The 12334-nt window shown below is 40.6% G+C and overlaps 1 protein-coding gene across 1 annotated transcript in view; it reads right to left on the bottom strand.

Moving 5' to 3' along the window:
- Dnaaf11 (dynein axonemal assembly factor 11) overlaps positions 1-12334 on the bottom strand; it is a 95356-nt gene that overhangs the window by 75939 nt on the left and 7083 nt on the right. Inside the window, exon 3 of the mRNA XM_075963607.1 lies at positions 5992-6069. Coding sequence (XP_075819722.1) covers positions 5992-6069 — 78 coding nt within the window. The remainder of the gene's footprint in view (positions 1-5991; positions 6070-12334) is intronic.

The following is a 12334-nucleotide window of genomic DNA, read 5'->3' as shown; positions in this document are numbered from 1 at the left end:
CTCATTACCATCACTATCATCATCATCACCATCATCATCATGAATCATCACCATCATTATCAACATCATCATCATCATTATCAACATCATCATCATTATCATGTTAAAGTTCTCAAGTTAAAACTTTTATGAAGCACACTTTGGGGTCTATAAATGAAAACACTTGTCACCACAAAGCTGGGAGTGGTCCAGACTGGACTGAACTGGAATCCACAATGGGAAAAAAGGATACTTCCTTTTAAAACAATAAAATTGGTTTGTTTTATCTTTAACTGAGTCTTAACACAAAGGTACTACAATCTTGGTTTAACAGCATATTTGTTATTATACATTACATATTTGTATATATACATATATGTGTATTGTATACTTATATGATTAAGTCACCCATGAATGGGTATGATTAAAATAAAATAAGTAAACTTTCATGCAAAATTAATCTAGGCTCTTGTTTATAAAGTAACATAAGGTTTGGGACAAAGGTCCCAGCCCTAATGGCCCCAACAGATTGTGAGTAGTCACTGGTCCCAAAACAGTAGAGCTGAGTAATGGTGAACACAGGAGAGAGAAGGTTTAATCAATGTGGCCTTGTTAGAAGAGACAAATGAAAAGGTTCAGTAACTCCAAGTCTATCTTTGGGATACTGACAGAGTTCTAAATTTAAATAGAAAGCAGGACACTGGGCAAGAGGTACATATAACTAAAGTCACAGTCACCGTGTCCCTTCACTGATCATGGTATACAAGTCCATATCACATGGATGTGCAAACTTTCCCCTAAAGACTGTCTTCTTGCCCACTCCAATGCAATACTATCATTTCCTACAGACAAGCTTTCCTAGTGTTGTGGGACATAAACCATCTTGCTTCTGAATGCACAGAATGCTCGCCCAACAAGGCAGCTGTAAAATCCCCCCCAAAAAAGCTACATTTATATTGATTATGGCTGACTGACTGATTAGAACCCTGTGACTGTGGGGACCTGGAGCAGTATAGATACAAAGCCTAGTTGTCTCAGCTATAGCTAGTCCCTTTAAAGCTATTTGGCACTCACCTTCTGTGTCTGACGCATGTCCTTTCAAATACCAGGCAAAAACCCTCAGACAGTATGAAATTAGCAGATCATGAGCTGCCAGCAACTCCAAAGCCATCAGACAGCATTGACACCTATGGCATGGGGCATGATTTATCCTGCTTTGCTGTGACCCACTGACCTGATGTCCCCACTAACGCATTTGATAAGTGCTTTAACTTATTCAATGATTATAGAAGTTCATGTAAGCTTCCATGTCAGACACTTTCTAGGTTATTTCTAGGTCACAGTCACTCCTACTTGGCCCAGAATAAACAATCTATTGCTACCTGTGAGGTAGGAATTTTGCATTGTGTTAATGGTTGGTATTAACACTGACTTTGGAAGGTTCTGTAAAACATTTAGAGGTATCTTTCTATTATGTAAGAAAAGGCTGATTTTCAAAATTCCAACAAGATAAAAAAAATTTCATGGTTTTGGGATTTGCTACAGTTTTATGGATGGATGACTCATGATTCTCTATGTGTTCATAATAGTTTTTAAAAAACAACTTCATTTTGCTTGTATTTGACCTAAACATAAAAAAGTTAAACATGTTTTCCACGCTAGAGATGAGCATGGTCTTAGATGCCCAAACTTGACCAAGTCTTCCCTGCCAAGGCAACCGTTCTCTCCTTTACCCTTTGTCTTCTATCCTGAAAAAGACCAGCTACTGACCCCAGGGATCTAAGGTCATTGAAATTAATAAGATGATTGCCATAGGTGGGGAGGCAGCTTGAACACAGTACCCTTCCAATCCCTCCAGGTTAGGGCAGCATGGTTCTTCGGGAGGGAGGTGGGCACTTCATTCTACCCTGGTGAATCCTAAACATAGAGAAGAAAAGAGGGGAAAGAAAAACAGAGTCATGTTTCTTTGCTTTGATTTCCCCTCCCTGCTCCTCCTCCTCTTCTTTGCCATCTAGGTAAAAAAGAGAGAGGGTATAAAGGCACCCAATTTCTTTTTAAAATCAAATTGAGATGCACTAGAGCAGATGGATTGAATATATACGACCATCTTCCTCTTCTCTCACTTCTAGCCCTTCAAAGTAAACAAGCAAAAAAAGATAACCCTCCTTCTCTCTTTTCAAATCCTTAATCTCGAGATGCATGTCCCCAAACTAGCCTGTACCCAGTTCCTCCGCGTTAGAGCTGGAAGGCACAGTATGGAAGGGGTCACCTGTCCAGAGGTGAACCCCTGGAGGTACACCACTGACAGCACACCACTGACAGCCTTTTGCAAAGTTCAAAACACAATAGCAGCGTTGTTGCCCTCTAGCGGTGAAGATCAGGACATCTGTTAAAAGGGAAGTTTCCAGTCCTGTACCAGTTTCTCAACAAAAACAAGCTCTGGATAATTCTAAAAAGTGAGAGTTGACATGAAGTTGTCATTTCTGACATTTACATTAACATTTTATTACCATAAGCATGCATGCTGAGTAACTGTTGTCACTTTATTTGACCAAAAGCTAACCGTGACAGAGCTGTTGTCTACAGAGAAACAGTCATGTCTACGCTTCTAAAACAAGAAGACACTGACGGTGGTGCTCGGAATCTCATCACTGATACACTCATTGGGTTTGGGGACTTGATAAGGGCAATTTCTAGGTTTTGAAGATTAAAAATTCAAAAGGAACAATGTATATTTATGTCTGTAGATACGTCACTGAAATACCCATTCCACATGGGGAGGCGAAGAGACTAGATCCACTGTGTCCTAAGTGAAATCCTCCCAATTTAGCTATTGACAGATGGAAGTGGGCTGGCAGAGCAGCTTGGCTGCCTCTGCTCCACGCCCCTCACTCGGCAGCAAAGCTGCCAGTCAGCATGCTCCACCCACTCAGAGGACACACAGCCCTGCCATGCAGAAGAAAGGTTGACTGGGGAAACCGAAGCTCACAACTGCAAGCCCACGCCAGCCACTGGACACACCTGATGCTCTGTGATTACTGTGGGCCATTGAGTTACCACCAAAAGAAAACAGCCCAGATTAGAAGACATCAATAAAGACAAGGCATTCGGAGAATGGAAAGAATTTAAATCAGAATTCTAACTGCAACCACACGTGTGTGAGATGGTACTTCATCCATCCAATAACAATAGCGCTACAGGAAAATGGCGATCATCAATACAGGGGTGAGAAAGAAGGATGAAAATCGTGGCCACATCAAAGGGTTAATTGCAAATGAAATGAATTCTAGAATGAGGAAGAATTAACATAGCATAATTATTCTGGGATTTAAATCTGGTGAGATGTCTCAGACTGCAGAATAAAAAGACGAACTAGTTTAAATAGACATGAAGCTTAAGAGGCATGGAATGTCAGCTGAGTATAATCAAATCCAATTAATACGCTAAAGGTCATGAGAATGAGATAGAGATAATTAGAGAGACAGAGAAAGGAAGGATGTCAGAAAATAAGAAAGAAAGAACAAAGAAAAAGGAGCAAGGGAGAAAGGAAAAATGTTAAAAATTCTTCATCTGGAAAACCACCCTTTGAAATATTTTTTTACTACTAAACAAAAACTCAGATTTTGTCAACAGAAAATCTACCACACAGGAAAACATGAAATACAACTTTTGGGTTGAAATGGAGACATTGGAGAGTAGCTCAAATTCATATGAAACTATCAGAACCAGCCTGTCAGCTGTTATGGATGGAGCTTTTGCAGGCACAGGGGTAAACTCCAGGGCTACAAGCCACTGTGTGGGTTACTTGGTGCTCTGGCCCAGGATGCCTTGCACAGGGAACTGGAATCATGGAAGAACTACTCCAATCTTGTCCCCCAAATTACCATTGAAGAGAGATACTCCTTCTGGTGGAGGCAGAGAGTTGAGTCCACTGCATTACATATAGGATTTCAATCTACTGGAGGCAATGACTACTAAATGCAAGAAACAAGACAGATTACATCTGACTAAAATGATGCCTTCACAAATTCAGGAAGAGCCACAGACAAAAGGCTAAGAGAGCTTCATGATCCACACTATCTCAGACACTGGACCATAGGGGGCCTTAACTGGGGAGTTGATGGCAAATGTCATTCAAGAAACTCAGTCTCAATACACAGTCTATTACCATACAAGGTTGGCAGTTGAAAAGCATGGACAGGGAAAACCAAGCAGTGTGGACCAGCAGTAGATTTATAGAAAGTGAACAGGGCCACACAGAAGAATTCCCTCCCTACCACCTAGCAAAGAGGCAAAGGCCCAAATGTCTATGTTTGGGATTTGTAAGGTCAAAGTCAATAATGGCCCGTAGAAATATTCAGAGGTAGAAAACTTGTCTGCAGTGATGCTGCCACCCCAGATGAAGGTGATGCAGAAGAGAGTTGAGGTCATTAAAACACATGTGTTCAAGATGGTGATCTGATCCTCGATCTGTCATCAGCAGGTAAGGTGGGGCCCATCTGCACCATATGCTAAATGAAGTGAGGTTTCTTTATCCATGGAAAAATGTCCCATGTTCCATAGAAAATAGAAGTGTATCAAAACCTGATGATGTGTGCATTCACACTGGTAAATTTCATGGCATGTAATTTGTATTTCAGTTTTAAAGAATGGTCCAAGTACTTCAACCATGATGCATTTTGAGAAAACAGTATCTTCTGATTTAGCATACATGGCAAACTTGAGATGGATTAGAGAGGATAGTGTGAAAGATTAAGTCATTGAAAGTAGAACTCAACACAAAATAGCCTGTATTTAGAAACGACAAAAGATGAGGTTGATAGCTTAGTATATTATAGTATAAAACTTCTGCATACCAATATCATAACTGAAAAACATGAAAAAGTGGTACCAAAAAGAAAATATCTGCGTCGTGTGACAGAGTTTAAGTTTCAGAATATGTGAGAGTACACTTTCCAAAATGGCAAATCAATCAAAAAAAATACGCTAACACATAGGAAACGTGTTAGAATTCACCTAAGAAGAAATGTCAACATTCTGTAAGTGTCTGAACATGGTAGCAAAGAATCTGAAAGCAAACAGTGATAAACAGCACAATATTTCCATGTGTATCCCAGTGTGCGGGAGGCTTTCACAAAGACGTACAGAAATGACATTCATGTGGACCTGCAGGTGCAAAGAGACGTTGATGCAATCCTTCAGACGAAAACTTGGCAGTGTATTTCAAAATTTGCATATTTAAGCCTAGGAATTTCAAGTCTAAATAAAACCCAGAGGTGGGGGGGGGCATGCTCAAAGAGTGGCTGAAAAGGGTGCACACTGTCGCCAGCTTATTTTAGCAAAGCACAGGAATCCTCAAATATCCATCTGTGGACAAACGCTTAACTAGCCCCCTCTATATTTATGGCATTCCATTGCCTCAGATCCCTTTGCTTGCATATTAAGAAATCAATGTATTTTCCAAGAAGAAATGGATTTTCAGAATACTCCTCATAAGGACCAGAGAGGGCTCAGCACCTGCTGTCAAACCCCAGTAAGAGTCCCCAAACCCATAACGTTGAATGAGAGAACCAATCCTACAAGCTGTTCTTTGACATCCACATGCACACGCACACGCACACACATGCACACACACATACATGCACACACACACACATGCACACACACGCACATGCACACACACACACACACACACACACCAAAAACATGTTAAGAATGATATGGAAACATGATCTGATAGAAAACAAAACAAGAGAGAATGGTGTCACATATTCCAAGATGTCGACTGCAGCTACTTGTAATAGGGAGACCAACCTAGGGAGGGGTGAAGTGAAGTACGTTTCTGGCTTTGAATTTACATAGCACTTTGCTGTTTGCGTTTATATAAAAACTGAGATGAGCAAGATTTAGGTAAAATATAATTTTAAAATCTACTCTTTTTTATCTACAATACTGTGTAAAGCTACTTTCAAGTTTTTATTTATCTCATAAAGAAAACAGGAAAATTCTTACCTTCCAAATTTTCAATTCTTTCAATGTTGTTTAGTGCTAAATTCAAATATTCAAGTTTCTTTAGTTTGCTAACATTTTCTGAAATACAAATAATATAGTTAATTAACCTTTAAGAGAGAAGACCATTTCATAACTTATGAAAATAATAGAGAAACAAAGGGAGCATGTGGCTAACAGCTTTTCAGATCTTCACTATCTTAGTCGGGGTTTCTATTGCAGTGTTAAATCACCATGACCAAAAGCAACCTGGGGAGGAATGTGTTTGTTTCTTCTTACATGTCCAGATAACAGCCCAACATTGAGGGAAATCAGAGCAGCATCTCAAGGAATAAAATTGGAGGTGGAAGCTGAAGAAGCCATACTGAGCTGTTTCCCATGGCTGGCTTTGCTTGCTATCTTATAGCATCCAGGGCCACCTACCCAGGCTTGGCACTACCTACAGTAATCTAGGCCCTCCCACATCAATCATCAGTCAAAAAAAATGCACCTTAGTCTTTCCCACAGGCAAATTGGGTGGGGGAATTTTCTCAGCTGAGGTTCCCTCTTTCCAATTGACTCTAGCTTGACATAAAACTAGTCAGTACAACGGATACTAGGGTGTTAGGGGCTGCAGACCCTCAGACCCTGAACTTTCTAGGACCTCTTGCCTGACGGAATAAACAACTTGTTTTCCTGTGCTTGCAACTGCTCTGAGCACAAAACCTTCATGAGTTCCTGATAATAAGGAAGTGGTTTCTAGTGGGCTTGCAGTAGAAAATCCTGAGAGCCAGGGTGTGGCCACTAGTCAAGGAGAGCACTACATAAGCTACTCTGGAACACAGTAAAATTGACATTCTTGCTTCAATAGTCTCCATGTGCTTTTTAATCCGCAGACCCTTGCCCAGAAGATGGTGCAGGAGCCACACTAGGTTGTCTGCAGTTTTCCTCTCTTCCTCCCTTCTTCTAAAGAGTGCCAATTCTGCTCATGTCTCTACCCATCTCCAACTCCACTGGGATATATTAAGAAAGCTGGACAGTGTATAGTACTCAATATCTCCTTCTCCGTTTTGAAGGCAACAGAACTTAGAGTTAAATCAACTGCACAGCATCTCCTGGCAGCTACATGCTGCAGAAAGCATGTACATCACAAGTATCCACAGTCAGTTAGGCAAAAACTTAATCCTCTCTGCTTTGGGGCCGCCTGTCTCTTTTACCACAAGATGGTAACAAGGAGAGAATTCTTCCCAACAGTACAAGCCTGGTCACGAGGGAACTTCCTGTACATAACGTCTACCCTGTGGTGGGGAATAGAAAAAAGGATCCACTGCTTCTGAAGTGCACTTTATCTTGACCTATGGCAGGACAGAATAGGTTTCCTTACTGTTAAGCAATGGGAGATAGGATTTCCTTTACTTAAAGCCAAAGTTAACCTAACATAAGATTATGTTTTTAAATAAGTCTGGGGGAACTACTCAGACAAAACAAGTATGAGCTGGCCAAGGAATTGCTGTTGAATAATTGTCTCTAAAAACAGCTGATAATAAGGCACCACTATTTTGTATATACCATATTATATCCTAGACTTATCACCTATATGACATTGTAAAAGCCATTTAATTATATTTATGTATTTTGTACATATATATGAGTATGTATGAATTGCCATTGGATGTGTGGGCATCAAACAACTTGTGGCAGCTAAATCTCTTTCAGCCCATGTGCATCCTGGAGTCTGAACCTAGGTCATCATGCTTGGAGGCAAGCATCTTACATACTGAGCCATCTCCTGGGCTATATGTTTTCCTACTTGATCCTAACAAAAATTACATGAAGTAAAAATGATTGATATCTCCTTTGTTCAAATGAGAATGCTACTATACAGAAATACATGTCCAAGATTAAATTATAGAGCCAAAAGACTTTGATTCCAGAGCTGTGCGCTAAATCATTGCACTGTCCCTTAAAAGAACAATTCCTTTAGACAAAAAGAAAGGTGGCATCCCTGTGAAGACATGCACATTTGGGTAGCCTTGTCTAAGTGATGCTGCTCTCCCACATGCTTAGAGATATTATGAATAGCAAACATGACTTACTATCACTGCACTAAGCACTATCCAGAGTTCATCTAAGCTTAAGTCATAGATATAGCCTCATAGATCTGAGAACAGTTCTCAGGGCCTCAAGTCCACTCATTTTTAAGATGAGAGCCTAAATATGAAGTAGGCTTCTCTCAGTAATTACTCAAGTAGTACTGTTGTTTACAAAAGGGTCTCTAGCAACATCTGAGCACTCAGTAGTCAACATATTTGGAGGTTTCTGTATGCCAAGAATCAGGAACGGCAGAGTGTCTTGTCTGCATCCTGGATAGAGATACCCAGGCATTCCTGTTAAAGTTGCCATCCACAGTGGGACACCTGCTAGGCAAAGAGCTCTTCCTCCTGCCCTTGTTATTTGTGTGGGCCTCGGACCCTGGAGTCACCCAGCAGAAACCAACACAAGAGTCTTTCAAGAAGAATTTCCTCAGTTAACACCCCAAGAGATAGGAAATCAAACTGGCCAGGAGAAAGACAAAGACTGTAAGTAAAACTACATAGGCCCTCTCCAGCAGTCTGAAGGGAGTTTGAGAGCTCTAGCCCTCAGCACTGTGGGAGCTGTTGACAACAACTGCCACAAGCAGGCCCACAGACTTCTGGTTAACCAAATCACTTCACCCTTGAAAGAAGCTTGTGCGCCACCCAACACCCCATCTTTACAAGGCCCACAGGGGAGCTGTTGGAAGAGTTGATCACTGGTGGCTAACCCCCACACACACAGGCTCTGCACTTTGGTGGAACCCCAGATGGTCCTTGGCTCACACTTGCTTCATGGCTAAGCAGAGCCTTCCTCCCACAGTCCATCTGTCCCACCCAGCGAGCCAGGGAGCTCTAGGAAAGACAGTTGCTTTGCAAACTTCCACCTCAACAGCAGGACAGCATGTGTGGATCCTGGAGAATTACTTTTACTTGCTAAATACATGCCTAAATACCCATGGGTGGAACAGCATTGAAAAATCCCATTATTAGAATTTAAAAGTGTTTAATTTAAGAATACTTTGGAAGCAAAAATTTAGGCTTTCTCACAGCTCTGAAAAGGCCTGAAATACTATGCTACTAATTAGTAATTGTGATGGACCCAGCTGTGGAGATTAAAATTTCGGGAACTCTTTGAGATCTGTACAATTAGCATCGTTCTTCAAAGCTCCCATGAATAAAAGCTGGTGGTTTTCTCTAACCGCCTTTTTAATTGAACAGTGTGCCAGAGTTTCCAGTTCCTGGTAAAGCAAAGGATGCCAAGAATATTTATCTGAAGAAATAGATAGTTTTACTAAATCTTCTAAAATGATGCAAATCTGGGCTTTTTATAATCCTTGTGCCAATTTTCAATTACCCGCAGAATCAGAGGCACCCACATTACCAGGGTTTCTCAGTTTCAGTAATATTGGCATTTTGAGCTGGATAATTCTTGTCCTGTGTGATAGTGTCCCTGGCCTCTTCTGAGTATGGCCAGTAGCTTACAGAAGTCCAAAATACACACACACACACACACACACACACACACACACACACACACACACACACTCACACACACACACACATGCACACATCTCCCATAACCAAAATGTCCCCAGTCATGGCTAAATGCTCTCTGTTGAAAACCAATGCACATCCCTGAAAAGTTATATATAACTTCAAAGTTGACCCCTATACTCCAGCGGTGGCATTCTCTCCATTTCAACTCACTCCATCTATCCCTCCAATTCTATTCACTTCTCCCTTCTGCCTCTGGCTTCAGTTGGCTAGCCAAGACAGCCTGGCCTCAGTAATGACATTAGTAGACCGGCAGCTATCAACCACAAAACTCTTATTTCATTGTAAACACAATAATCCTTATAACCACCACATGCCATCCTGCACCCCTCATCACAAGAGGTGTCTTAACACTGTGTTAGGAATACCCTAACTCAGTTTTGGTCAGTTTAACTGATTTGTTTATTTTCACACAGCCCACAAATGAGTGACAGAGGAAGGGGTCACAGACAAGTCTACTTTCGGCCAGAGCCTACGCATGCTTTTACAATTGAGGCAGAGTTGCTTTAACAAGAAGTGTGTCTCCACTTGATCCCATGAAGCAGGACCCCACTAAATGACTCTGTAGATCATCCTTGTATCTGTCCCTTAATTTATTGTTAGGGCAAGGAGGGATACAAGGTACAGGGAAGATCAACTTATCCAATGGATAAATTGGGAGAAGAAACTGGGCATTCTAAGTCTTTTTCTTTCTTTCTTTCTTTCTTTCTTTCTTTCTTTCTTTCTCTCCTTCCTTCCTTCCTTCCTTCCTTCCTTCCTTCCTTCCTTCCTTCCTTCCTTCCTGGATGTCCTGTAAAGAACATATGATCCAGTTTCCTGCTGCCATAAAGCATGAACCTACTTGGTTGGGGGAAAGTGTGGGTGCCCAGCTTGGTCTGTAACTGAGAGGTTTATTCTGAAGATAGTACTAGAAAGTCCATTTATGCACTAGTCTGTACTATGTTCTGCAAAGAGCTTGATCAGTTTAGTAGTTTGAATAAAAATATACACCATAGGCTCATAGGTTTGAATAGTTAATCTTTAGTGGAACTGTTTGGGAAGGATGGAAGGGAAAGGAGGTGTGGCTTTGGGGGAAGTGTGTCACTGGGAATGGACTTTGAGACATTAAAAGCCCATGCCTTTATTTGTATCTTTCTCTGCCTTGTAGTTATTGTCTCAATATGTAAGCTCTCAGCTACTACTCTGACACCATGCCTGCCTACCTCCTGCCATACTCCTCACCAGAATGCTCATGAACTAACCCTCTGAAACTGTAAGAAAGCCCCCAATGAACTCTTTGTTCTATAAGATGCCTTGGTCATGGTGTCTCTTCATAGCAACAGAAAGATAACTAAGATAATCAGTTACAATGCCAACATTTTGATCTTTGTTCCCATGACGTCTACATTTACCTGTCAATTCCATTCTAGACTAAAACCACTTTAATACACTAAATTGATCACACTACCTTGCACTCAACAATATGCCATTACTGGCTAACATGATCTGTAGAAATCTGACAAAGACATTTAAAAACATATTCCTATTTTTCAGAGCAAACTTATGTTTATAGAAAAATTTAGCAAAACTTACAGCTCTCATATACTCCATTCCTTCCCTACCCAACCCCAAATTACTGTCCCCAACACTTTATAAATATCCTATGCCAGATGGTGGACTCATTATAATTGATAAACCTACTTTGACATACCATCAACCACACATTTATTCTTGGTATGATACATCCTGTGTATTTTGACAAATATGCAACTACAACAACATGTACCCACTATTATCCTTTATGCCTTATTTGTTCTTCATTACTATTAGTTCCTAAAAACCACTGATCCTGTTTCAGTTTCTATGGTTCTGCCTTTTCCAGAGCATCACAGTTGGACTCAAGTGGGCTTAGTTTTTTCATATTGGTTACTTTCTCTTAGTGTGGACATTTAGAGTTTCTCTATGTATTTTCATGATTATGTACTCACTTCTTTTGAGCTTTGAATAATACTTCATTTTAGGGATTAAGTCATTCACCAACTAAAGGTTATCTTGGTTTCTTTCAAGCCTGGGTTCTGTGGGACAATGGTCTGTACCCTGTCACTTGTATTTCAAATAAATGCTGATTGGCCAGTAGCCAGGCAGGAAGTATAGGCAGGGCATGGAGAACAGGAGAATACTGGGAAGAAAAAGAGGCAGTTTGCAGTCATCACCCAGACATAGAGGAAGCAAGATGTGACTGCCTCGACAAAAAAGGTACCAAGCCACATGGCTAACACAGATAAGAATTATGGGCTAATATAAGTTATCAGAGTTAATAAGAAACCTGAGCTAATAGGCCCATCAGTTTATAATTAATGTATGCCACTGTGTGTTTATTTCAGACTAAATAGATGTGGGACCTGGTGGAATAGATGTCAACACTTGGACATCTGTGATCTTTATTAACAAAAAAATTATTGGAATATATATATATATATATATATATATATATATATATATATATATGACAAGAACTTTTAAATTTCAAAATGATCTTTCCAGTTTTACAGATATAGAGTTATGGCAAATGTATGACTCATATCCACCCCCTTTTGAAAGCTGGTAGGAGATCATGTGCACACATAACTCCATTTCCAATTCCATAATAGCATCCCTCATGGCACCATGGCCAACTATACATAGGAAGACCTGGGAAATATTCTGCAAGCAGTTACTGAGAGGGGATTGCATCTCTTTCCTTGTGGCCTTCTTGTTCA

This window comes from Microtus pennsylvanicus, chromosome 2, assembly GCF_037038515.1.
Source record: "Microtus pennsylvanicus isolate mMicPen1 chromosome 2, mMicPen1.hap1, whole genome shotgun sequence".
NCBI classification, from domain to species: domain Eukaryota; kingdom Metazoa; phylum Chordata; class Mammalia; order Rodentia; family Cricetidae; genus Microtus; species Microtus pennsylvanicus.
The sequence above is the reverse complement of the archived record's forward strand: the minus strand, read 5'-3'. Positions and strand labels throughout refer to the sequence as shown.